Below are 27,950 nucleotides of genomic sequence, written 5' to 3' on the forward strand. Positions count from 1 at the left end.
TCTCGCTTTATTCATTTAAAAGTAACAAAGTTTATTGACAATTAATAATTTATGGTAAAATAGTATGGAGAAATATTGTTTTTCCATACCGATCGAAAAATAGTATAGTATCTCTTCCTTATACCGATCGAAAAATAGGATGTTTTTTGTGACAGCAGATTACACAATTTACTGCGATTTATATTTGACAGTTTGAAGACAAACGTTTTAACAAGGTACTACAAATACAGCCATAAAACAAAGGTACTAAACTGATTTGTAAGTACAGTATATTCTTATATGTTTTAACAAATGTTTTAAAAGACATAGAGGATAGAAAATTTGGTGAGAAACAATGCTTTGATTCAATTTGGATTTCATTCGCTCTCTCTTTTATTTCTATTCAGTGTAATAAAAGAATTATTTTTTTTTAAGTCACGAATAATAAATAAATATTTTTGTCAGGAAACCGTAAAGAAATTAAGTGAAATTTCAAAGAAAATCAATCTTGTGTAGATAGGTTCTGTATACAAGGTCTTAAATTTAAATATAAAGGTAACCAAGAAAAGTTTTGTTGCTTTTTCACCCACCACCTTCGAACATCGATATGTCACCTAACCTGGAAGATCAAAAATAGTCCCCATCAACATCGACGACCTTCTGAAAACGTTCTGGAAGGCCATGGAATCCATCGCGGTAGAACTTGATGGGCCGTGAAACGAAGAAGGTATCAGGTGCATTTTGAACTTTTACTAGGGATTTGAACTGGCGTCTTCTAAGGTGATTGTCCAAAGAATGGAAATGGTGATAATCGGACGGTGCAATACCCGGGGAATATAGTGGTTGCAATATTGTTTCCCATTCAAGGCGGAGAATGGTGTCCTGAGTCATCATACCCACGTGGGACTTAGCGTTGTCTCGTAAACGAGAACCCATTTACAATTCAGAAGTGATGGCTCCAGAGTTTTGAGTTTTTCTTGAGCACAGTACAACGACTCACCAAAGGTAGTCGTCAACCCTGGTTCGGCTAATAATATAAGTATAACTTTAGTGGCAATAATCGTTTACACCTTAAAATATCTTCCGTAATTATATTCACTAGTATTATCACCTTTTATACTGAAATTACAAGTCCATGATAAGTATTAGATAATTTATTCGTTGATTCTCTTTTAACGTATATTCACACAAACTGTCTTGCAATCATACATGTTAATTATATATATCTATAAACAAACTACATAGCAACCAACTATACAATAATAATGTATATTTCTTATATCTTAAAAACATTATTCTTTTGTTATTTTTAGTTAACATTATATCAGGTATAGTGCTTGTGTAGAAGCACTTTCTGCCCAAGATACAAGTAATTATCAACCGATACAAAGTATCTCGTTGTAACAGCTCAACTGCTGATACTACACAGTTGCACTGATACTCTGACCAGCTGGTAGCAGTTCCCGATGCACGATGCACCAAACACACAGGACCTTCTTCTGGTACAGTGCTGGTTTCGGTTGTTTTGAAATCGGTTCATGGGGTGCTAACCAATGATGGCGGCGCCGTAGAGCTTCGTATAGGACCCTCTTTTTATCACATGTCAACGCCCTCTTCAGAAATGGCTCCGAAATAGTAAATAAACACAGGCGACTGCCGCATTGCCTTCTGGCCCGGAGTCAAAACATGTGAGACCCAACGACCCAACTTGTAGTGCTTCCCAAGTTGATGGATGTGCTGCCGAATGGTTTCTCCACACACTGAATTGTAGTCCCAGTTCCTCTTTGTACATGTGTTGGTCTTCTGGCATGTGGTGTTTTCGGGTGTTTCGTCATCGTCCTTAAACTTGTTAAGCCATTGCTGCACTGTCCGCGTCGTCACGACACCCTCAACAAAGGCCTGGCATATCTTCTGTCCCGCTACAGCGGCGTTTGTCCTCCATTTGAACTCGTTCAGCATACATGCTCTTATGACGCTCTATGGATGTCCCATGTTCCCTGTGTCTTTATGCAAGTTCACTGTGTATCTGAATTGCCACAACCAGGTAGTATGTTGGATATACCCACACCAACAACTGACGTTCGCCTTATCTCCACTCGCATTCAACTCATGGTGTGAGGTCCAATTGAACACAGACCTCCACGAAAAGGGACAGGACTTTCTTGGTTACCTTTATAGTTATGCACAAAAGTATAGCGTTTGGTCCCGGGCAGTATTTCTTGATTAAACATAATAAAAACTATCTTGAATATAATTTATGGATAATAATAATAATAATAATAATAATAATAATAATAATAATAATAATAATAATAATAATAATAAGAAGAAGAAGAAGAAGAAGAAGAAGAAGAAGAAAAAGAAGCTAAAATAGTGTTTTTAGTTTTCCAGAAGGACACCAAAATTTTCCTTTCTTTCAGGCCTCAAAAACACTAGCAGCAACACATTCTTTTAGGCTTTGTACATTGTAGCTGCCCCCCCTCAAAAACGACGGGCCCCTCCTACACAAACCTGCTGGTTACACCCCTGCGTGGGACAAAACAAACTATCAGAAAGCTGCACTTGGACATTATTTGGTGGAGTGTTCTTCACAAGAGTGAAATGTAATTTATCTTTGCTTCTGGGGACATTTTTATTCATATTCAACCGAAGAGAACAAAGTGCCCGAAAGTATATCTGGAAGTAACATTGCTGTTGGTTGCCCTAACCTTCATTCTTTCCCTTCTCTTGCTTTCTCTCTCTTTTATAAATAGCGTGACATTTTCAGTTTGGCGAGAATTGGTCACACCCTATTAAAAGTCATGTTATACTTCTCTCTTTAATATCAGAACATGAGCAATTCTAAAGGTGTGACTTCATCTTTATAACCATCTCGACCTCTGTTTGTGTGTGGGGGGGACTAATATGCAAATATTAAATTTAATGTTAAATTCGTAGTCGAAAGACATCATGTTCGATTGGATTGGGTTGGAATTTAGCGACCTCTTGAACAGCAAGACTATATGAGAAGTGGGATCCAAACTGCATGAGCTCCTGCCGAGAATCGAACAGGATGTCCCGCGCCAGAGAAGCGTACGCTGACCATATAGCCACGGAGGAACTCTCATCATTTGCGAATTCTGATTAGGAAGTATTGGATTTAAATAGCTTTTTCTCTATGTACTGAAAATTAATTAGGAAATAATATCTTGTTTAATGCAATAGAAAATATTAATTTAGCCAAAATCATGCATTGTATAGAAAGACTGAAACTAGATTGGAATGATGATTTCTGGTGAGTCTACCAGCAAACCTTAGCAACGATCTGCGAGGACAACACAAGAACAGGTTTTCTCTTCTGAAAACAATACAACCAGAACGGGGAGAAGGCCTGGAAGGGAAAGAGACCACCTGCCATAGATGTTCATTTTAGTTCGACCTCACTCACCCTCGCCCTCGCAGTAGCAGTTGGCCCTCGCCCTCGTTCACCCTCGCCCTCGCGAATGGAATTGTTCATCGCCCTCGCGCGCCCTCACCCTCGCTGTCGAAACTTGTCCTCGCCCTCGCGCACCCTCGCCCTCGCCGTCGAAGCTTGTCCTCGCCCTCGCGCACCCTCGCCCTCGCGGCCAAAACTTGTCCTCGCCCTCGCGCACCCTCACCCTCGCCATCGAAGCTTGTCCTCGCCCTCGCGCAACCTCACCCACGCCATCGAAGCTTGTCCTCGCCCTCGCGCACCCTCACCCTCGCTGTCGAAGCTTCTCCTCGCCCTCGCACACCCTCGCCCTTTTCGTCGAAGCTTTTCCTCGCCCTCGCGCACCCTCACCCTCGCCATCGAAGCTTGTCCTCGCCCTCGCGCACCCTCGCCCTCGCGATAGGTGTTGTCCATTATCCTCGCTCGCCCTCGCCTTCGTGCTCAAAACTCTTCCTCGCCCTCGCGCACCCTCGCCCTCATATCATTGAGGGCGAGGGTAATTGAGGGTGAGGAGGCCTCGAGAGGGCCTCCTTCGTGAGGATCAGAGCATCAATTATTCAACCTATTTGTTGAATTATTTCCTTATCGTCAGTGGCGGATCAAGGGGGGCGATCGCTCCCCCCCAGAAGAGGAAACTTCTTTATTTTATATATACAAATAAAACGCATCCCAGAGTTTGGAGCTCTTAAAAGTAGCTCTAAGTAGCAGTATTACAACCCACCACCCCCACCAGAAGTCCGTCCTGGATCCGCCCTTGCTTAACATACGTCCTAAAGAAAGAAATCTAAACATATCATCGTATAACTTACTGTGGAACACTTAAAATGGAACAACTGTTACAATGGAGATCTCGGTCGATAGTGACGTTTACATCATTTATCAACAGTCTGAAGAGTGTTTCTTCCAGACATGTTTTTTTTTGGGGGGTACTGCCCCCCGAAGCTCTGAGAGCCTCCCCCGAAGGACACCAAAATAATACGTCTATAATATAATAATGAATAGAATAGTACCTGCAGTGCCGCCCCGGGATACTAAGTGTGCCCTTCCCCCCAGAACATTGTTTCTGAAAGACACACTGCTTATGAAGGACTTCTTTTTCTGCTAAATGTTATCTTAATTAGTTCCAAAGCGGCTGACTAACATATCGAGTCCTTGTAAGAAGAAATGAATATGAAAGTACACTCGGATAGGTTAATTTTTGAGCCATTTTTCGTGGCAATTAAAACGCAACTCCTGTAGCTTTCTTAACTGCACGGGAAGACAACTAATACGTACTCACGGAACGGCAAATATTTTATGGCACCATTTTCATTCTATGAACCTTAATACATACAAAAACTTTATATTTCCAAATGAAACTATATAGCGACATTAATGGGTCATTTCAAAAGAGGGGGGTAACTGTCCCCCTTTGCCCCCCTAATCGCCGCCCATGCTATGATGTGTGGCACATTTGTGCGAAATTAATAATAATATGATTAAACTGTTTACCCACAACAAAATTCTGCTCGTTTTGCTGAAGTGGCTTTTCCTAAGTTTTATATGTTTCATATAGTCTATCCTACAGTTTTTTTCAGGCCTTTTTTTTTAATTTGTCCAAATTTATATTTCTCCTTTTACCACACAATCGTTCAATACTTGCTCTATAATATTTACAATCAGTATATCATCCTGTAACGTATTTTATTCCTAATAAAAATCATTGAACAACACAACATACAAACCCTATCTCACTGGCTTGCACGCGAACCTTTGGTGCATGGGGTCCTGGGGACAATTCCGAGTGGGAGAACATTGAACGACAGTGGATCGAATTCCGCGTTAAACCTATAGGTCCACTACTCATATAGCCTCGCCGACGAAAGAGGACGCTAAACGGCAATCAGTCAACAGTTGCAAATTTCGGCTGCATAAACAACTTATGTCTTGTGGAACTTATTAAATTTATTTTGTTAAAGCAGCTCTTTTAACAAAATTTCAGTATTAACGTGTCAGATATTTCTATTTAAGGACAAGAAAAAACATATTATTTATTTTGTAACTAAATGATAGCTCTACCCACGTAGATTATAAAAACAGAAACAATGAAAATCGATACAATAGTGACTGACATTATTTTAACAAATATCGATTCAGATAATAGTTTGGGCTGTCACAAAACTATGAAAATTCCGATTAATTGTAACAACTTCATCACTGGTGGACATTGGAGGAGGATGTATGCTATTAATCAGCCCATTTCATGGGCATCCAAACTCACGAGCCCAACGCTCGCTAGGTCGGCATTCGCGCTCAACCGTTCTTGGGTTCAATAATTAAGCGCTACCCCGAGCGCCAATGAAATAAGTCAGCGCGAGTCCAACTGATGGAAGTGAGCCCGAGTACGATTCCCAAAGGAATAAATGAGCGAGAGCCCAGTTGAAAAAAATGAGCCCGAGTCCGAGAGAGTCCAGAGCAAAATGGCCATCTATGAACCAAAGTCATTCCATCAAGTCTTTTCCATCTGATCTATTGCATTCTGATGGTTCTCTCATTGATTGTGTTTGTTCAGATATCAGCGCTCTTGTCATTTACAGCTGAATGACGTGAGTGACTGTCTGTCTGTCTACCAACACTCTTTAAACATGACAGTGTAGTAGACACTTCTTATCTAAAACGTCTCCAACACAGGGAGGGCAACAATGAGCCACACTTACTTCTTACTGTAGCGCTATTTCTACCCGGAAACTTTCATGGGAAAAATCAAATATTATTCTTATTTGCATTATTATTTTTAATAATTATGTACGTACACAAGAGAAATTTAATTGAAAGGAAAAATATGATTAATGTATAACCTTGCTATGACACTAACTTTTCATCTAGGGGACATGGCAGATGATATTTTCAATTTTGCCTCTCTCCAAAAGAGGTCAAAGAGCAAACTCCAAAACAGTTGCTTTTAAGGAAGCTTGTCCTCCTCCCTCGCGTGCCCTTGTTCTCCTGAAGGAAGTTGTCTCTAGCCATCGTGCACCCTCGCCTCCGCAGTAACACTTGGCCCTCATCCTCGTTCACCCTCGCCCTCTTCGTCGAAGCTTTTCCTCGCCCTCGCACACCCTCACTCCCGCCATCGAAGCTTGTCCTCGCCCTCGCGCATCCTCACCCTCGCTGCCGAAACTTGTCCTCGCCCTCGCGCACCCTCGCCCTCTTCGTCGAAGCTTTTCCTCGCCCTCGCGCACCCTCACCCTCGCCATCGAAGCTTGTCCTCGCCCTCGCTACCGAAACTTGTCCTCGCCCTCTTCGTCGAAGCTTTTCCTCGCCCTCGCGCACCCTCACCCTCGCCATCGAAGCTTTTCCTCGCCCTCGCGCACCCTCGCCCTCGCTGCCGAAACTTGTCCTCGCCCTCGCGCACCCTCACCCTCGCCATCGAAGCTTGTCCTCGCCCTCGCGCACCCTCGCCCTCGCGGCCAAACCTTGTCCTTGCCCTCGCGCTCCCTCGCCCTCGCGTCACTGTGGGCGAGGGAACTTGAGGGTGAGAATGCCCTCGAGAGGGCCACCCTCGCGAGGGTGAACATCTCTGCCACCTGCTGCTCGAAAACTCTTTCATCTGAGCTGTTTTTACGCGCCGTATTTACGCTCGAAGTTAAGAGCAGACAGACTTTTCCAGCGTATAAAAATTCGTTACGTAAACTTACGCCAGGTCCCATACACTAACGTATTGACAGCTGCTAACAAGACTATGGTTACGACCGAAATTTTATGGTTACGACCGAAAAATACGTCAATGTATGGCCGACTTAAATGTGCAATTCGCATTTCCTGAGCAGCTGTCAGTCTCTTAACTCGCCCCAACTGAGACAATATTCTCTGTAATTATCTTTTGATTCTAATTGTACTGAATGAAACATGACAGAGACACGGACACAGAAAGATCGAGGACAGTTAAAATCACAGAGAATCTCCACTGCGGATGAAACCTCGGACCCATACACCAAAAACCCACCCACCAGCCACTATACCAGCTTAATTTCCTTTAATTAGTTGCAACCGCGACACCCGACTGTGTAGTCATCTTTTTTGGTTGCAATTCAACTTAAGCATACACGTTAGTGACAAACAGAAATGTAACGGACAGTGTAAATCACAAAGTATCTCTTACCAGGAATCAAGGCCGGGACCCCTTATACAAAATGCTCACGTACTAGCGACTAGATTAACGCGAAGGCTGAAAGGGAGGGTTTATAGATATTTAGATAAATGTGCAAAAAGGACTTTCAGAAGATTACAATATTAGTTTAGGACCATTTTAACTCTTATACACTCCGAAGATTACAATATTTGCTTTAGACCATTTTAACTCTTATACCCTTTGATGTCTGCCCCCATTCAAGATAAGTACATAGAATAAGAATTCATTCATCTATACGAAAGCTTGCTCAAAAGAAGAAGGGACACTTGGTGTTCATGATTGCATCACTTGCTCGCATCAGACATATGTTATAAAGGCTGTAAAACAACGCATAGTACTCATGTTAATATCACCTTCCAGCACAAATACAAACTGCTATTTGAGCAGGTATGTAGTCTTAAAGTAGCTAGGTGGTGGTCGTAGGAAATGCTGTCATAATCATATGTCTGTCAGAATCGCTTGCTAGGGCTATGTTTGATGAACCAGGGTTAGGTTATAAAACGAGAGTAAAAGGTGTACAGTGACTAGAATACACCTGATTCATGTTATGAAAACGTGTTATCCTCCTCGAAGATGAAATCGCAAAAAGTTGTTCAAATATTTATAGAGATGACAATTGAGGATGAAAGCACCCATAGCGGAACAACAGATGAGTGAGATATGTAGCTTAATGCCCTATAGTAAAATTTTGGTATTCATCCTATATGCGAAATTCATACACACTCAATAGTCGTCATTGTGTTAAAGGGTAAAACGACAATATTATCGAAATATCAGCGTCCTCCATGTGCCTAGTCAATGACGAAGATCCTGTAAGCGATGAACAGGTGGAGAAAAAATCGTAGGAAAAGAACATAAACCTGCGATTCAATAGTAGATTGGTTACTGTTCGTGCGTTCACATGGGGCCACACATGTTCCAATGAAGTTGGTAGTGATCAATTATGGTTATCCGCACGTGTCTTTGGTCTATAAATAAATACGTAAAATAGTGGTAAAATTCAGAGCAATATTTTAGTTTACTTTTAATAATTCAAGTCAAGTGCTTTTAATAATTCTGTAGAAAGGAAATAAATATATCTGGAAGAATTATCTGTTTTTGTTTCAGAGATGAAAAGAGTTGAAAATTAAGTATATGTATACAGTTACTGGAAGCAATAATGAAAGTGATATTTAATTTTGTATAGGTGAAAATTCTTTGCATTTCCTTAACATGCACAACGATATGTTCAAGGAATATTTCTAACGTTAAATAAACCACCTGTAGACCTTGTAAACAAATTTTATATTTAACTCAATTGTCATGACAAGGTACAGCACTTTTTAGTAAAAACACTGTATAAAATGTAGAGTTTCAATACTATAACAGTATCTTCACCAGACTTAACACACTTATCTAGAATGTTGTTTCTACTCTTTCTACATCTCGTGGTGTAGCTCAAGGTTGTGGTTGCAATGAGGTACCTAAAAGAACACCAAAAGCGATTCTACTAATGTAATGTCGTATAATGCATTGCCCTTCTTCCTAAGATGCCTCTATTCATACATAATGGGTTGTAAAAGCTTTATCAAGAGCGTGGTATGTATAAGCTTTAATGTATGACATTTTAACGAACATTTCTAAGACATTATAATATTTATATATGCCATTAAATTGTATCATTGTGACTCTATATTACGTTTGCAATTGTAAAAAAGACACAGTACATTTTTTCTAAAAGAAAGTGACTGAATGAGAAATGGAAGAAGAATACATGTTGATTTCGAAGTTATGACTACTTACTTTATAAATTTATAGTTTACAACTATTCTCAGGTTTATCGAAATGAATAATGAAAAATATATAACTAGTTAGTAAATCAAAGAAATATGAGTTGAAATGTTAAGTTTTGTATAAATAAATTTATAAGTACAGAAAAGGGAACCTGTCATACACATCGTTATTTTAGAGAACCTAACCTATTCATTGAAAACCACAAAGTAAAAATTGTAAGAGAAAAACACTTACACAAATAATAAGAGAATATATATACTTTACTAGCAGCGTTCACCCCGCTTCGCTGCGGTCACCCCGGAACGCAATAAACGTTGTTACTTAGATAATTTTTACTTTTTCGCTTTCAAGTGATATGATAAAAACCATAGAAGATTGCATTAAATGTTAACATTATATCGCCTGTCATTTATGTTAACCCGCCCCGCTTCGCTGCGGTCACCCCGGAACGCAATAAACTTTGTTACTTAGATAATTTTTACTTTTTCGCTTTCAAGTGATTGCAGTAAATGTTAACATTATAGCGCCTGTCATTTATGTTAACCCGCCGAGTGACACGGTCATGCGGGTTGCATATAAATACGTTTATTTTTACCTATGATGATCTAACAAAGGATTTGTACGTTATGGACACTTGAATGGTCAATTATCTCAAGACACTGGTAATTAAAAATTAAAGTGATATGATAAAAACCATCTAGGGTCCAAATCCTAATAACCCCCCAAAAATAAAAGAAATTGGTTCAGCCGTATTAGCGTGATGAGGGAACAAAGGATTTGTACGTTCTCTTTTATATATATAGATATATGCTGTATTATAAGAAGGCAATTTGTGATACTTTTATTGAAGTTATAGTATTTGTTCCAAAGGATCAATCTAAATATGCCCATGAATATATTATAATGAAAGAAATACAAGAGAATATGAAGTTAAATATGTGAGTAATGTGTTGGCTTATCGTATATTATTTATTCTTAAAAGGAATCTAAATGTCGAGAAAATATTATCTTGCAAAGGACAAACTGCGTTTCTTTACTAATATGACCGCAAAAGGGGTAACCGTGGCTAATATTGTGGAAAAACGGATCTTTGGGGAGCCAGTTTATTTATTATTATTATTATTATTATTATTATTATTATTATTATTTTCTTTTTTGTTTATTTTGTTTATTCCGTTATGAGTATTTCAAGTTTGAAGTTACCGACGAAGTGCCTGTAGTGCATTATCATGTAAGTAGCCCACTATGAGAGGGATACACTTTACACAAAAACTCTTTCAATTTTCAAATGTAAAAGTAGTAGAAGAAATAATAAAGAAAAAGGACTTGAACCATATAAATATTGTTACTTGACTATTTCAACAAAAACGAAGTTGCAACTCTGCTAACGACCTTTACGGGGATGGAGATTTCACAAGTTTGGTTGGACCTCGCATAGAATTTGTGTGAAAGACCATGAAATCTACGAGCAGCCCTGTCTATGGCTGACCTAATTCATTAAGCGGATGTCTGCTTCTTTTTTACATTTTCGAAATAAACCAATATATGTATTTCTTATTATAAGTAGAAAAATGCAGTCGGTAAAAGTTAATAATAAAAAGTTCAACAAGAAGCTATAATCTTTAACAGAAAATGGATAAGGAAAGTAAGAAGAAACGCAATTATTTTAGCAATAATAACATCGTTAATAAGTAGGCAGTAGTTAGTATAATCATGACTTGTTTGCAAAGACGTATCTTGAGATCTTTTTTGAGTTCCCTATTTAGAACGTTTAGAATATTTAGGTTTTTTTTTTTCATATAATTTATTAAGAGTCAGGTTTGCGGGGTTCTTAGATTGTAGGAACTTTGCCCATATTACAAGTAACTTTTGTCCTCTTGACCTGATTTACAGTCGTGAATTTTAAAACGGAAAGTTATAACAGAAAAAATTCTTTTACAACTATAAATTTTGGTATTTATTTTTTGTACGATCTTGTACTTGGTGAGAAATTCTAGTTTGTAATTGTGAAAGTTGTGAATATTTGAAAGAATGTGATGAAATAGTTTTCCTAGCCTTGTAAAATATAAAGTAAATATTTTAAGTAAACACTTTTGTAATTTTCTTTTAAAAGATTCTAAAGTGACGGCTTATAATTTGATGTCCCTATTCAAATTACCCGTCCCGAAAACAGGTTCGTATTCATTTTAACCAATTTGAAAATACTTATTACCAAGACTTTTTAATTAACTTGATTGTTGTTACCTACGATTACAACTAGCATGTTCGAAAAAGTGTATGTGTCACCTTACGAAAAGACAAGGGAACTGCTAGTTCGCTACTGCCAGGACAATGAATGAAAGCTGTCACTGATTATTGGCAACGAAAGATACAGTTGTTAGTGCAGCATATATATATTTTTTTTATAAACTAAACTTGTATTCGAGCATCTCATTTTATTTGGTTCGATGTGATTTATCGATGTATACATATATAATGTGTTTGACAATGTTATTTTTAAAGGAAGAAAATCAATCAACAGTGTGGACTATATCTCATTAACTGAGTAATGCAGTCTTATAAATGGTGTATTAAAGATCTTAATGACAGCGGCGACGACTTCTGTATAATTTTGGGGAGGCATTGAAATATGTGTATATCCTTGTCACAAATTCGAATAAAGATATCTACATTCAGGGAGGCCAATCTCCAAGATCAGTGTGCATGGTTAAGGATCTTCACTGCAGCAAAATTAAACTATCGCTAATTTTAAAGTTTTTCTGTAATATCTTCAAAACAAATAAAAATATTCGAAAAGTAAAAACGTAGTGAACTAGACAATATGATTTTGCATCTGATACCTTTACCACAATTCACCTATTTGTTTTTGGTATGTCGCTATTTACAAAACCCGTAAAAAATGCTAAATCTATCGACAGTAGCAAATTGGAAGCAGATATATAAGTTGTGATAACGGTATCGCATGCAAAATCGTATTGCCTAGTTCACTACGTTTTTACTTTTCGAATATTTTTATTTGTTTTGAAGATATTACAGAAAAACTCTAAAATTAGAGGTAGTTTAATTTCGCTGTAGTGAAGGTCCTTAATGACGATATCATTCAATTCCACTTTTATATCAGTAAGTAGCTGTAACAGAGCATCAATGTTCATATCTACGAATACGATATTTTACTACATGTTCGAGAAAAGTTTACATAGGTTTTTACACGCATGTATAACATTTTGTTTACCTCAATATTATCAATGGAATGATATATGTCTCGTCATTGGAAGACTGTTAGAACTACGCGTTTCATTCTTGGAAATATGTGTGTCAGTGTTAAGAGAAATCAAGTAACAAAAGATACAATCCGATTGTTAACAGTTAATATTTTTCACTTTAGAAATCTGTAATCAGGATCACAAAATTATTACAAAATCACTAAGCATACAAGTTACAAAACACCAGTTACTAATGTGTATTTACTAATAGATGCGAAGTGAACTCAATTATACTAATTTTCCTTTTATATGAACTAATCTTGGATCATATTCAATCCACATTAAACGTATTAACTACATAAAGAGAAACTTACTCTGAAAATTATTTTTTGGCTATCGAATAATTACAACAAACATTAGTCTTTTCGGGTTCGATTCCTAGTAAGAGAGCATTAAAATTCAAACGCGTTACGTCACGTCTCATATAACCTATGTACAGCAATGGGATACTAAACTCCAACAACCAACATCAGTAAACATTCATTTTGAAACATAATTGCAAATTTATAAAAGTAACACACATTAAAATTAAAATACCCTTTTCCGCTTTCTTTCATAAATAATTCTTCTTCTTCTTCTTCTTCTTCTTTTTTTGTAATACTGTGGGACGATGATTGAAGAATACATCTAAAATAAAATGATAGTTCGGTGACTTATCTGTTGTCAGATTTGTCCATTGGCAGATTTGGTAATTGGCGGATTTGGTAATTGGCGGATTTGGTAATTGGCGGATTTGTCAATTGGCAGATTTGTCCATTGGCAGATTTGTCCATTGGCAGATCTGTCCATTATCACGATTGGCGCATTTGGTCATTTTCGCGTTTGGCGCATTTGGTAATTGGCAGATTTGTCAATTGGCAGATTTGTCAATTGGCTGATTTGTCCATTTTCACAGTTGGCGCATTTGGTCATTTTTGCGTTTGGCGCATTTGGTAATTGGCAGATTTGGTAATTGGCAGATTTGTCCATTTTCACAATTGGCGCATTTGGTCATTTTCGCGTTTGGCACATTTGGTAATTGGCAGATTTGGTAATTGGCAGATTTGTCAATTGGCAGATTTGTCCATTGGCGGATTTGTCCATTGGCAGATTTGTCCATTTTCACGATTGGCGCATTTGGTCATTGGCAGATTTGTCCTAGGCCCTACACTTATATTAAAACATGTTACTGGAAGTGAAATCAATTTAAAAGCTCTAGCAAACAAGACGTAATTAAACATAATCGAAGCAAATAGAATTATTCTTTTCTAAAATAGCATATCTAGCTGTTATATTATTTTTAGTAATTGAAATGTAAAAATTAGAAGATAAAAATCTTATCTATTTTTACAGTCAAATAAACAGTTTTATTTATTTAGTTAGTTACTTTTAATTTAGCTCTCGCTCTCGTTTCCTTTTTAACCTTAGATTTATGAGTTTAGGGACTGAAGTAATTGTCCCGGCATTCACCTTGTGTACCCAACGTGACATAAAGCTCAATCAAGAAATCTGACCTAAAGAGTCGAATTTAAGATTTCCCAAACTTACTTACCTACAACAGATATTTCAATGTGCTCTGACCCATGTACTGCATTGGATGGGATTTCTACAGTCAGGTTTTTGCTGAATGAGTTTGAATTTCTCAGATCTACAAGAACAGCTTTATTATAATATTGAGGATCACCTTCCGCCTGGAAAAAGAAAAAAATACCTATAGCGCATGTTTGTTATGAAGCAATAACTGATACAGGAGTACAAGTATATATAAAAGAGTATTATATAAAAGAGTACAAGTGGGCGATTCATCATCGCCCAGCCATACCACTACAAGTATGAAAGTGAAATTTGGAGATAATACTTTTGTCACAAAAGTAATGGATAAGGAAAGGTTTTTGGAAATATCCACCCTAAGGGGGTAAAAGAAGTTCAAAATTTCACCCAAGAACAATGTATCTCACGAATCCCTGATGTTAGAGGGACGAAATTCGATCTATGAACTCTTCATTACAAATAAGAGAAACGTGACCCAGCATTTTCCAAACTTCCAGTTTTAAGAGATGGAGGTGTGACTTCTATATTTTTTCGCCACATTGAATAAACGTTGCCTGTTTGTGATCGCATCACGAAAAGCGGCCTACCCGTTTAAAATGAATCCTGGAATATAGTTAGTTTCTGCCCTAAGATTTTTATCATGTTACATTGATTAACAGGCGTATCCTAAGGGGGTAGGGGAGTTCAAAATTTATGCCAAAAAATAGAGTGCCTTATTGGTTTCTATAATTACACTTCATTGAAAGCATATCCTAAGGAAGGGAGAGATGTTCAAATATTTTTTATAAACATGTTCTCCCCGTGCGAAGAATGGGCATTTCAGCTAGTATATATATGATGAAAAAACAAGAATTTTAATAAATAAAGGGAAACAAAAGCTGAATAATTATTCTTCCTTATATGGATACATAGTCATTACAGACTTTTTTCTATCTACTTTAATTTTTATGGTTGAACACGTACCACCTTAAATAAAAAGAATGGAAAACAAGATTCCAAGTTTTCTTACCCAGAGGAAAGGGAAGCCATTCAAGCTAAGAGAGGAAAGGGAGGAGAGTAAAAAGAAAAGTAGAACAATTTTATCCATTGATTACGGACTTTTCTTTTTCATTTCGAATTTTAAAATATTTTTGGGGGTATTTTGCGTGTTGAAGATTAAACTCTTGTAATATGTAAATACGCATTTATGCACTGAAATTAAAAATAAATAAATAAATAAAAATACAGAATAACTTTTCTTTTTACAAAATCTCAATACAGTTGAAAAAAAGTAATGATTAATTCAATATTTTTTTTAACACTTCAGTGGTCGCGCGTTCTATTATTGTAGAACAAGTGTTTTATTTTTAAAACCCTGAGCAGTTGACAACACGCTGACCTTGAGTAGTTATGTACCTTTCTCCGACAACGTTTTGTACATTATAGTCTATTTTCAGCCCTTTTTTCTTGCACCTGATCCGATTTGTTACACGATTTCACTACTAGTTTGTTTCGTATTAGTGATTTATTTCGATTTACATTTTCACTTTATTTTTGTGGAATACGTGCTTGTATATACTTGAAATGTCAGAACATAACAGAGCAGGTGCTTCTTTGGTTAGAGGAGGCAGAAAGTGACTGTGAAATTGTATTTGGGATCGACTTCGTGAAGGAGCTCGAGGAAGATTTTGTTGAATAAACAGTTGAATGCAGTGATACCGAAGATGTACCAGGCATTTTACCGGAAGAAGAAGAAAACATTGCAGTGTTGAAGTCGTGGGTCCTGCTACACCATCCTCTCTCGATACACGTGCGCTTTATATCGGTAAGGAGAAAAGTTAGAACCTTGTCGCTGGTATGTAGATCCCATAACGTCAAGAAACTTACGAAGTCCCAATTTGAATATAATACCAGCTTTTCATAGGCTTCGCCCACAAGGCATTACTTTCATGCCAAATTGATGATGAATGTAGTTGGTGTTAATTTAGAACAAATAAGAACGATGAGAATGTCAGACGCAAGAATTTCCTACAGGATCTAACTTATGAGTTGATAAAACCAGCGAAAAGCCAACGTTTAGCCATGGAATCCTTGCCAAAATAGCTCCGACGCAGAGGAAGACTTTTGCTAGGCTTCAGCGAAGGTGTTCCATTACCACAAGACAGAGCTTCCGAGGTAGGAAAATGTTTCTTTTGTGGCCGTTCTCGCAACAAGTCAACAAGAAAAGACTTGTGGAAAATGCCAGAGATGGGTGTGCCCAGACCACCAGAAAATCGTATGTGACGATTGCTTGGAGTAGAGAGTCATTTAAAAAGAGTACATAAAATTATTCTACCTGTATGATTTATCAGAGAAGAAGGTTTATGCTTCTCTTTCTTGATATTGAACCAAGATTTTCTTTTTGTATACTCCTGCGCCGAACTGCTTAGATGAGCGTTCTTTTTCCGTATTGAGAATGGTAAAAGACCATCTTTGATCGTCTGAGCTGTAGAAGCGTTTAAGTGTTCTTGCTATTCTCAACACTGAATCAGAAACTTTAGATTTCAACTACCCTATAACGTCATTTGCGCAAGGTATAAACATTGTGTAATGGTATGTTTTGAAAACATTTTCAATCATTTTAAGTTAGGATTAAATGATTAGGGTCTTAAGGGGTTGTCGCTTTATGGTTATACAGAGCAGAAGATTAAGTAAGTGCTGGGATGCACTTATTTTTATTTCTTCCTTTCTTTAATAGTGAGTGCGTTTGGTTAATAACATAACATTTAACTAATGTATTACCTCTGTATGTATAGTAGATTAAAATATAGCTAAACAAATAAACTACTGACACACGACATCATTGAATAAGTTGGCCTTCAATAATATTCTTAAATTAATAAATTAAACTTGGATTTACATAATAGCGGTTAGCCAGTTACGAAGATGAGCAAGAACGCAAAGAACGAAAGATTTAGTGCTTAAGACAGTAATCCAAATTTCGAGCCTTATAACTCTGAAATCAAAAGAACATACATATAATATTTCACATCACTAAGATCTACGCCTATCTACAGATAAAATATGGTTATACACCTCTTCAGACAAAATCTTGGAGAGGTATATAATTTATGTTGTTTTATTTATTTATCTAAGTCCAAAACTCCAATTTAGAGCCTCATGTCTACATTAAACCAATTTATCTGCATGCCACATTTGGTCACGATTGGATGAATCTCAAAATATCGCATACGATTTATATTGTTCCTCTAATTGATTTAATAATAATAATAATAATAATAATAATAATAATAATAATAATAATAATAATAATAATAATAATAATAATAATAATAATAATGTTTTAACGTTTTAATATATTAATTGGCAACAAACAGTATTACAGCCACAAATACGCCTACGAAAGTTGATCCGTAGCCACTCCCGTGTTGACCGTGCCTTCTGTGCAGAAGCAGAATCCTGTTGAAAGGTCCACTGTTGGTTGGGGAACATGGTGGTACTCGATGGTTCCAAAATCGGCTCCAACAGTTTGGTTTCGTACACAATAGCCAATGTCTTCACCCCTTGTTCACAAAAATGGAACCGTTTTATGCAGCTGCAGCTCACATTCCACCACACCATGACTTGTGCTGGGTTCTTTGCACTCTGGAAAGACGTTGAGTAGCTTGCACTAATGATGATGCATACACGCGGTCATTTTCAGCGTTAAAAGACTGTTCAACTGTGAACAGCTTCTCATCGAAAAGACCATTTCCTGCGTAACGTTTAAGGAAGCGACTGGTTTTCACCACTCTGTGCTGATGTAATGCATCAGACAGGGTATGTATCTTCATGAGTATGTATCAGTCAGGGTATGTATCATTTTTAGGTATGTATCTAGATCATAAATTTTCATGGCAAGAACATGTAGACAAACTAAGCAAAAAATCAGCTCAGACTATGTACATAATACGAGCTCTAGTCCCAATACTAAATCTACAATCAATTCTGTCTCTATACTATGCCATATTCTATTCTCATATTAAATATGGAATTGCCTTCAGGGGGTCTTCGCCAAAACTTCAGAAGGTATTCAAACAACAAAAATGTGTCATGAGAATCATTACGAAATCACCGAAACGCACCAGCTGTAGGAAAATATTTAAATCATTGAATATAATGACAGTTCCATCTTTGTATATATTTGAACTTCTCAAAATTACTTGAAATCATTTGGATAATATTAAAAGAGATGGTGATACTCACAACTATCTTACGCGTGGTAAAGATAACTTATCTACTATGTATCACAGAACATCGGCATACGAAAAATCACATATCTATATGGATGTAAAACTGTATAATAAGCTACCTGGGTACATAGAAAAGACTCATGAAGAGAGCTTCTTTGTCATATCAGTGCGCAAACTGAATTAAATAACACATTTTATGCAGTAGATGAATACCTAGCTCATTATGAAAACTCGAAAAATGATTAAATCTCTATTGTATATATATGAGATGGTAAATAGAAATATGCATATATAAATAAAATAGTAAGTCCATATATATTATTGTTATAAAGATTGTAGAATTGGTTTAGCCTATAGTTATTTTCACAAGTTGTATAGTAAGCCCATATATACGTTATTGTTATATAGATTCTGGAATTGGTGCACCCTATCACCTCTGGTGCTAGGAGTCTCGGGTTCAAACCCTGCTCCCGCCAAGTGAACTTTGTGGTGGACAAACACCGTGTGCGTGGGTTTTCTCGGGGTTCTCCCGTTTCCTCCCACTTTCTTCATTCCACCATTGAATTCATTACTCATTATCACCGTCTCCTTTAGCCTAACCGGCATAACCGTGGGACGTAAAACTCAAAATTTCATTTCATTTCATTTGGTGCACCCTATATATATTATTACTAGTTGTTAAAGAAGAGCATTGTAATTGTTCCAAAAATTGTATCTATTTTATATACTGACGAGTTCTATACCATTTTGTACAAAGTACATGTAATATGGTCCACAGAATGATTAATAAATCTAATCTAATCTAATCTAATCAGGAAGTGATCTCTGTTTGTGAGCTCTGTGTCCCAGGTCCTGATTGAACACTCGACATGGTTGGTCTCGAAATAGATATCACTGACTAAGCTCTGACGGGATTTCGCCGAATCCCTGCAGCAACGGCTACAACAGCCTATGGTGTCCTCACTATGAGCGGTCTGGCACTATGCTGCCGATCACTGACACTTCCCGGTTCATTTTAACGCAGGATGGTGTAGTAGACAAATCGTTCACTGATTTGTACGGGTTTCAGGGTGGCGGTGATCTATGGTGGTGGCATGCTCATTTTGTGTAACGGTATGACTGCAATACGATTCTCGTAGTCGCCCCACTCCCTCGTTACATGTTCTCACTGCCATGCGTATTCCCATGGAATGAACAATTCAGGGACACACTTTCCCCACGATACCCAGATGACAACACTCACTCATACCCAACATCGTCAAACTGCGGTCAAAATCTCTCATAATATCTATGAAATAATTAGATGATGATGATAATAATAATAATACTAATACTAATAATAATAATAATAATAATAATAATAATAATAATAATAATAATAATAATAATAATAATAATAATAATAAAGGACGGAAATAAATCGCAAATATCTTGCAAAAGTGTAAAATGAAAAATAAACTTACCTTTACTAAAAGCTTTCTCACGACAGTATCTCCAGCTATATTGCTATCTGCGGTTACCGTGATTGTGATGTAACCTAATTTTTTGGGCACAATAAGGAAGGAAGTGGATGCTCCAATACCAGCCTTCACCGTCAGTTGTTTTCTGCGATACAACTCTAACTCTGTGGGAAGAGAGAAAGCATTTAACCAGGTATTCGGTATTTGCATTCCTCCTTTTTTAAGTCGTTACTTCAAACTACACTTTAGTACATATCGCGAACAATAGGCGTCATATATTCACACGAAGCAACAAACTATCGTGAAATAGTGAATCCAATAAGAAAAGCATTATACAACACAGATCTTGCATTTTAAATATAAATATCAAAAGTACTTACTTGGACCAGCATTAACATCATTGGAGAGATCTGGGAATTCAAACTCTTCTCCATCATTCACAATGGTCACAGTAGCTATCACATCTTTGGACATGTAGTTGAACACTACAACTGGAATGGCTACAATTTCTCCTCGAATCACAGAATAAGGTAGATCAAGTGATACAAAGAATGGACGGAATACTTTCATCTGAAATGTAAATCATCATTGTTATTCCATATCTATTGTACGAACTGTATACAAAATACTTATATAAATCCAACAAAGCTTTGTTCATGAGATAAGTGTTGCTCATGAGATGAATGAATGAATTACTCAAAAAGGTTCACCAATCTCGACCTCCGATCCAGGTTACTTTCTCTCTTTCTCCTTCAAATTCAATGTAATTATCTTAGGATAAAAAGAAAGTGTTACATCGGATGATGCCTTGATTTTCTCAATTCTATACAATATACTTAAGTACAAGTTGTTTGCAAAGACCATGCACAAAAATATGTAATCAAAAATTAAAAAAAAAAAATCTTAAGCTAGCTTCCCATGCTCCAAGTATCTTGTAGCTGTCATTAAAAAATCTTACAACCCCATCTTTTTATTTACTGTTTATACAGTTACAACTTTCTGAAAGCAAGAGATATCTCTATCCATGCAGCAATGCGCTCTAGTGGACAAATAGTGAACTTCCTCATTAAAAACGTATACTTTAGCGCGCTTCCCCTCCCCGCCCAAAAGAATCCGTCGTTTCGGAAGCGGCGAAACTGTTTTTTTTTTTTCTCTCTCTTTTTTCTTTCTTTCTTTATGTCAGTGGAAAGGTGACAGCAGCTAGCAAACAAGACGACCCAGACAGTTGCACATGGTTTGACTCCTTGATGTTTACATGGAAAAATATTGACACACAATCATAGTCATACGTCTTGCAAATAAAATCCGAAAAATAAGCACATTGCTGAACAAGACTGCACTTATTTAATATGAAAACACATTTACACGTGACGTTTCGATCTTCTAGCCAAGATCCTCATCAGACGTACACTGTGCACATCACTCAGCTCATCAGAGTGTACGTCTGATGAGGATCTTGGCTAGAAGATCGAAACGTCACGTGTAAATGTGTTTTCATATTAAATAAGTGCAGTCTTGTTCAGCAGTGTGTTTATTTTTCGGAAAAATATTGTACAGTTGCAAGATTTTTTTAATGACAGCTACAAGATTCTTGCAGCATAGCAACTTAACTTAATAAATGGAAGTCATAAGATACTTTGTTTAGGAGCTGACTACAAAAATATATTAATACAAATACAAATATTGTGAATGTAACGTAAATTACTGTAAAAATGGCAGTGTAACATCAAAAGGTAAAAATGAGATCCGTAGAATATACTTGTGCTAAAATACACAGCCAAAAGGTATAGTGTGAAATCAACTTCAGATGTTTATCAGTGTCACGAAAGAAAATAAGAGAAATACATTTTTTTTTTTCCACAAAATTCTTGCAATACGCTTACACAAATTTTCAATGAATGTATTTTCAATACATTTTTGACTATACGGGTAGTATGAGAGCTTCGTGAAAAAAGTTTGCGATTTTTCATACTTTTTTCACGAGCCTTCTAAGAATCTGAAATCAATTCCAGAGTAGTGATTGACTTTTGCAACGTAAACGGATCCATCGAACCTGGTCTCTGCAAACATTTCGTATCAGGGTTGGCTGGTTTAAACCAAAAACAAAAAAGAAGAAAAATGCTTTAAATTGTGTGAACTTCATGGTGACGTTTCCACATATCAAACCATCCATCTGCATTAGTTTTATCTCCTTTTCACCTTTTAATCAGAGTGTAACATGTTCAATTCTCGGTCAACCACAACCCTTCTTTCATGTGTAAACCAAGTAGCGGTTTGGATGCCATTTTAAAGCAAAAGTCTTCTTGATAACCTCGGTATTACATAAAGATGTTAAGCGTAAACATATGAAATGAAGCCAAATTGTATATTTCTGCTTGCCTGAATGTCTTGTTTTACAAAGAAGCCACGGTTGCTTAAATATATTGATAGACATTGGCAAAATTTATCGACTGCCTACGTAGCTTCCAATATTAACTTGGATTGGACTTCGTTTTAATTTTATTGAATGATATCTACATACTAAATTTGGAATTCAATACCCCAGTACTGATTATGATACGTTGACCGTAAAATTTTACATGCAAAGCAATAACAGGATTTGCTTTGCATTTAAAGTAATAGGCCTAACAGGATTTTCTCAATGGCTAAGGCGGAAGTTTCCCGATTTATATTAATTGTGTATGATGGTTTCATTTGTGCAACTATTTATCTTTTTGTCCTGAAATGACTCTTGATAGTTATATTAACAAGTATGTAAAGACCAGTACAACGTATTTTTATCAGGAGTCCTTCGTGAGTGAGTCGGCAGACTCATTGCATTTGTGGCCAATTAGTTCCGGTTTCGAGTCCAAATGGAGAACAATTTCTCTCGGATGTAAGCCGAGAAGCCGTTTGCATTCCGCTTTAAGCTTATATGACCCCTTCCAGCATAACCCTGTTGTTGCATAATAACAGCAAGGCGAAACAAACTTATTTCTGTCCGTATGTAATATAAATACATAGAGCAAACTATTTAAACCAAAAACCTGGTTTAATCAAAAAAATAGTTTAAACCAAAAAAAGTTTTTTTTTTTTTTTTTTTTTTTTGTTTTTTGAATAAAAACCATGGTTTTTTGCCAACGCTGTTTCGTATATAAATACACTGATAAAAGCTGTATGTGATAGCTCTATTCTTATAATAGGTTTTTCCTAGACTTTTTTGAGAAAAGCAATTAGTTATGTTTGTATTACTAAATATTTCTTTTCTTTCTTGAAACTAAGGAAACACGGTTTCTTTACTTCATAAAAAATACTCTAATACTATGTATTTTAGTAACACGGGTAGTCTATAACAAAATACTAAACACCTACGAAAACAGATTTCAAATGTTTTCAATAATCATAATTGTCATCAAGTATAGAAAAAACAGGGAAAGCAAGGGAAAATTAAAATTCGTATTAAAATAGGTCCTGTAAAACTTAAAAATTGTTACTTATAACGATCTTTCAAGCAACAGACTTTGACGATTACTTCTATTATACAGGTGAACTTCCTTATAACGTCACCATAGGGACCTAAAAAATAGTGTTGTTGTAACCGAGATGTGCGATATTAAAATCAAAGTATCAACTATTGAAGGTGGGGAAAGGCTAAGTATTTGACCATTCGATTGAACGCGATTTTACTCTTTTTTATACTATTAATTAATTTGCTGCATTTTGTTTCCGTATTGTTTATACTGTAGAATTCACTTAAACAAATTCGCAGCTTTTTGCAATCCATTTCCCATTCCCTGAATTACTTTACCTTTGTGTTCAATGCTTAAACTTTTCTTTTCATAGTCATGTTCCCACTTAGACAAGTATCCTACCCACTATTACTCTAGGTGTGGTCAGAACAACACTATACACTGTAAGGTAGAAAACACAGTGTTAACTCAGTATCATTATGAGAAAAGTTAGAACTAGACGGATACTCGAACTTTCCAAGAACAAGCAATGCAGTACCAGACAGGCCCTTTGAAATTTAAGAATGGCAATGCAGGACGACTGTGCTTCGATAGGTTTCCGCTTTCAACACCCATACAGGTGTGTATTAATTTTTCGTTCGTTAGTCGTTGAGCGGGCGTGCAATTCATTATAGAAAGTCATCAACACCCACTTGTGGTAATAACATTATATACGAATTTGATGCTTTTGTGAATGTCGTACTAAGCAAAACATAAAAGCATTTGCCTTATATAGGAATTAACAGTTGGTCCTGTTGAGTGTTTGACGCAATAGACGAGATGTCGCAGAAACCGATGTTCTTCTAATCAAGTTTATTGTATTTTGTAACTTTTCATGACAATCATCTAACAGGACGAATGAAACTACTCGAACTATTGCTTCTATGTTAAATTATTTTTCGTATAGGAACGTACAAGTTCTTTCTAAAATGACGTTAGCGTACCATCCTAAAGCCTAAAGACGTTATATACATATCTCAGGACTGTAAACCGCAGAATTCTTCTCTTCAGACCGACATAAGCGGAATTCGTTCATCATAGGCACCATTCTTACTCTAGACTGTATTACTTTTTACAATATTATCTACTTATTTAGGTACATATAACCACCATATCTACAAAATACACAATTTAAAGGAAAGCTACATATAATGCAGCCATAATTTCGAAATACGCTTACCTTTCTTGGAGCATCAATTAACCCAAGACCATAAATGGAATCGATAGAGAAGCCAGTGATCATCCACGATGTAATTGTATCTGGAACTGCCTTTCTCATAGATGTTTTACCGTCAACTCTAGTAAGGGAAATACTTTCGATATAAGATATGTTTACATCCTACATATGTTTACAAAGTTGATAACCAAATGAAAATTGAATAACTTTATATTCTCAAATAAAAGATGTGTCAGAAATAATATATTCTTAAATTGTGGTAATAAAAATATACATACTGTTAAGTTCTATCGATTTAATTTATCGGATGCATTTGTGTTTGTGACAAAGATAGCATCAAATGTTCAAAGTAATAATAATAATTGTTGAAAGCATACATGTATTTTTGGAATAACCCTCATGTTTGAAACTTTCTCACAGTTTGTAAACTGCATAATTACGATTATCTTTCTTCTCCATTTAGCTGCCTGACCGATTATATCATTTACAAAAATAATGTTGCACTATTATAGCTTTCTGAGAAAATATGGAGAAAAACATCTTTTAACTTTTTGAATAGTACGAGATTGATACTTGATTCTTTACTTTCTTTACAAAAACTAAAACACACAATATAAAATCTCATCATTAAGTAGACAAACTCGGCTTAAAAAGTCAAGAATCTCATGAAAATACAATTCAAGTGTCAATATAGTAAAACGCACAAGATTCATATGCATTTATAATTCAGTATTCTACGCTGTATATCAAGTAATTTCGCCAAAGAAAATAAAAATATCTATTCTAATCAAGACAGATATTTTGCCCCTTTTGAATATGTAACTTCCACGTAAGGAATGAAAAATTCAAGTACCCTGATGATCCCAACAGACTTTACACAGTTCTTATAAATTATCACATTGTTTGGAAATTATAAATAGTAAACCAAAGCTCTGCACAAGTACATACACACGACATTTAAATATTACAATCATTTTTGTTTACATGTTGTAAACTTAAAATATTTATATTTATATTCTATTTTTAATTATATAGTTTCTTATACTGTTACGAATTATAAACTTTGTTCTAAAATATTTCTTGAGATATATATATATATATTCTACACATTATAGATATAATGAACAAACTCCATGGCTCTGGATAAGTAGAGTAACAAATAAAACACAGTTCTGACCAGAGCAGAATGAAATATATTAAAAAGTAAGTATAGTTTTTAATATATTTCATTCTGCTCTGGTCAGAACTGTGTTTTATTTGTTATTATAGATATAAAGTTAAGTCTATGAAGATATTCCTAATTAAGAAGTTAATAATGAACAGCAAAATCTAGATGCAATTAATAAAAATAAAAATTTTGATTACAACTAATAAATGTACAGTTTTTTGATGCTTCCTATAATGAATGTGAGGACTGAGAAAAAAAAATGTGAACAAAGTTAAAAGTTAAATATTTCACCCAATTAGAAGTGAATATAACAGCTTTATACATTATAAGTTGCAAAGTAACTAACAAGTATACCTTTATTCATAAATATTCTAAACATATTTCACTATAACTAAGAAAGAAATCAACAGATTATGCAGAAGGATATCGAGGATTAACTACACTATTGTAACAAAACTTACTATTGATCACAACCAATAGAACATAACTACAAAGGATATATGTAATTCTGCATCTTACACCGAAAACCTCCAGCCAAGTCAAGTTCACGTAAGTATTCACTTTTTCTTAAACAGAACAACTACTATTATTCTCTGAGGTTGGGTTGCAAATAATTTAAATTAATAAATAACATGGTGCCAAAGAGAAGCATGATTAATATCCTTGAATAACTGAGTTTATATGGGAAAGGGCATTTTTTCGTTTCAACTTTACTAATTTGAGCTTATTTGTAAGAGTGGGTCTAGTTCAAGGGGTCGCTGGTTGGATCCCAGGCCATGTGAGTTTGTGGTGGATAACATCGTGTCCGCGAGTTTTCTCGAGGTTTTCCCATCTCCTCCCACATTCTCATTTTACCAATTATTTCATAATCATTTATTTTCATTAATCACCGGATAACCATTTATTTTCATTACCCCCCCCCCCCCGTCTCCTTTAGCTTATAGGACCGTGAGACGCCAAATTAGATTTCATTTCGACCAAATTTGTGGCTAAATGGTTAGTATTCTCATCGTGTTACGGGAGACCCGGATTCGACTTCGGGAAAATGAACTGGTTAACTGGTATGACTGTAGGTCGAACTCATACTAATTAGGTCCATGAACTATTGTATATATCTTCAGACACAAGAGTACAATCTTTGTATAATCACATTCTACGGCAGTGTCTCTTTGAAAGTTTTTATTTCCTAAAACTTTTGAATTGAAATGAAAGGAAATCCTTAAGTTTTACGTCCCACCATTATCCTGGTTAGGCTAAAGGAGGCAGTGATGATAAGAAATGAGTGAAATGGTGGAATGAAGGAAGTGGGAGGAAACGGGAGAACCCCGAGAAAACCCATGCACACGGTGTTTGTCTACCACAAAGCTCACTTGGCGCGAACTGGGATCGAACAACTTTTGAATTCATTCATTAATTTGAATACAGTTTTCTCAAAATTAAATACTGGGTTAGTTTAAAAGAAATACATAGATTAAACACTTTATACGTTGAAAATTGCTTTTATGTTATCAGAAAGTATTTAGTACTATTTTATACAGGAAGTTCGTCGATAGAGCTTACGAGCTCCGATTTTCGTTTGTTTTTACGATGTCAGTATCATGTGAGCGCCCATAACGTCAGTCCTGCAATATGACAGCTCCAAATTGAAAAGGCTTTATGCATGCTTGAATCTGCAACAAAAAATTCTGATGGTGTCGTACAGCGCCGTTTTTAAAACACAGCATGATAAACAACCACTCACAAGGCAGCCCATCTACGATCGGAGCAAGAAATTTTAGGAAGCTGGTTATCTGTTGAAGAGAAAAAGTTCCGAAAGATTATATGTATCAGAGGGGAACAGTGACCTGTGTTCGTGAGACATACGCGCGCAGCCAGAAGTCGAAACAAATTTAAAATTACAAGTTCCACAAAGAAAGTGTGTGGAATATCTTGCGTAAACGTTTACGAATATTACCAGTTGCAGTTCTGCCGTGTCGCGACAAAACGCTGTAACTTGAATTACATTGTTTTGTCGCTATAAGCATTTTTGAATTTCCCGCCACCGATATTTATGTTCACCAGGCCCAGCATTGAGCTGAGTCAAATACTTTTGAAAATATACCAAAGAGAATTTCGATGTAAGTAGGAAATTAGCCGGTCTGTGGCGACTTTACGGCTCTTTTTCTCAAAACTGCTCCGCCAAAGTTATAGCGTTTTGTCGCGACAGGGCAGAGTTATTCTTAGAACATGACTGAAAACAACAAAATCATCCGTCCCTTTTTCTAAATCAATATGCAGCATCA

At 36.2% G+C, this 27,950-nt stretch overlaps 1 protein-coding gene across 2 annotated transcripts in view; it reads right to left on the reverse strand.

The window, feature by feature from the left end:
- The window catches only part of LOC145685586 (CD109 antigen-like), a 203,408-nt gene that overhangs the window by 34,090 nt on the left and 141,368 nt on the right, over positions 1–27,950 (reverse strand). For both annotated transcript variants that reach the window (XM_081757975.1, XM_081757979.1), the window contains exons 15-18: positions 24,504–24,621; positions 20,216–20,405; positions 19,839–19,999; positions 14,166–14,304 (exon numbers count right to left, since the gene is read on the reverse strand). In XM_081757975.1, coding sequence (XP_081614101.1) covers positions 14,166–14,304; positions 19,839–19,999; positions 20,216–20,405; positions 24,504–24,621 — 608 coding nt within the window. The remainder of the gene's footprint in view (positions 1–14,165; positions 14,305–19,838; positions 20,000–20,215; positions 20,406–24,503; positions 24,622–27,950) is intronic.

Source organism: Thermobia domestica, chromosome 1 (assembly GCF_964235325.1).
Source record: "Thermobia domestica chromosome 1, izTheDome1.hap1.1, whole genome shotgun sequence".
Lineage (NCBI taxonomy): Eukaryota > Metazoa > Arthropoda > Insecta > Zygentoma > Lepismatidae > Thermobia > Thermobia domestica.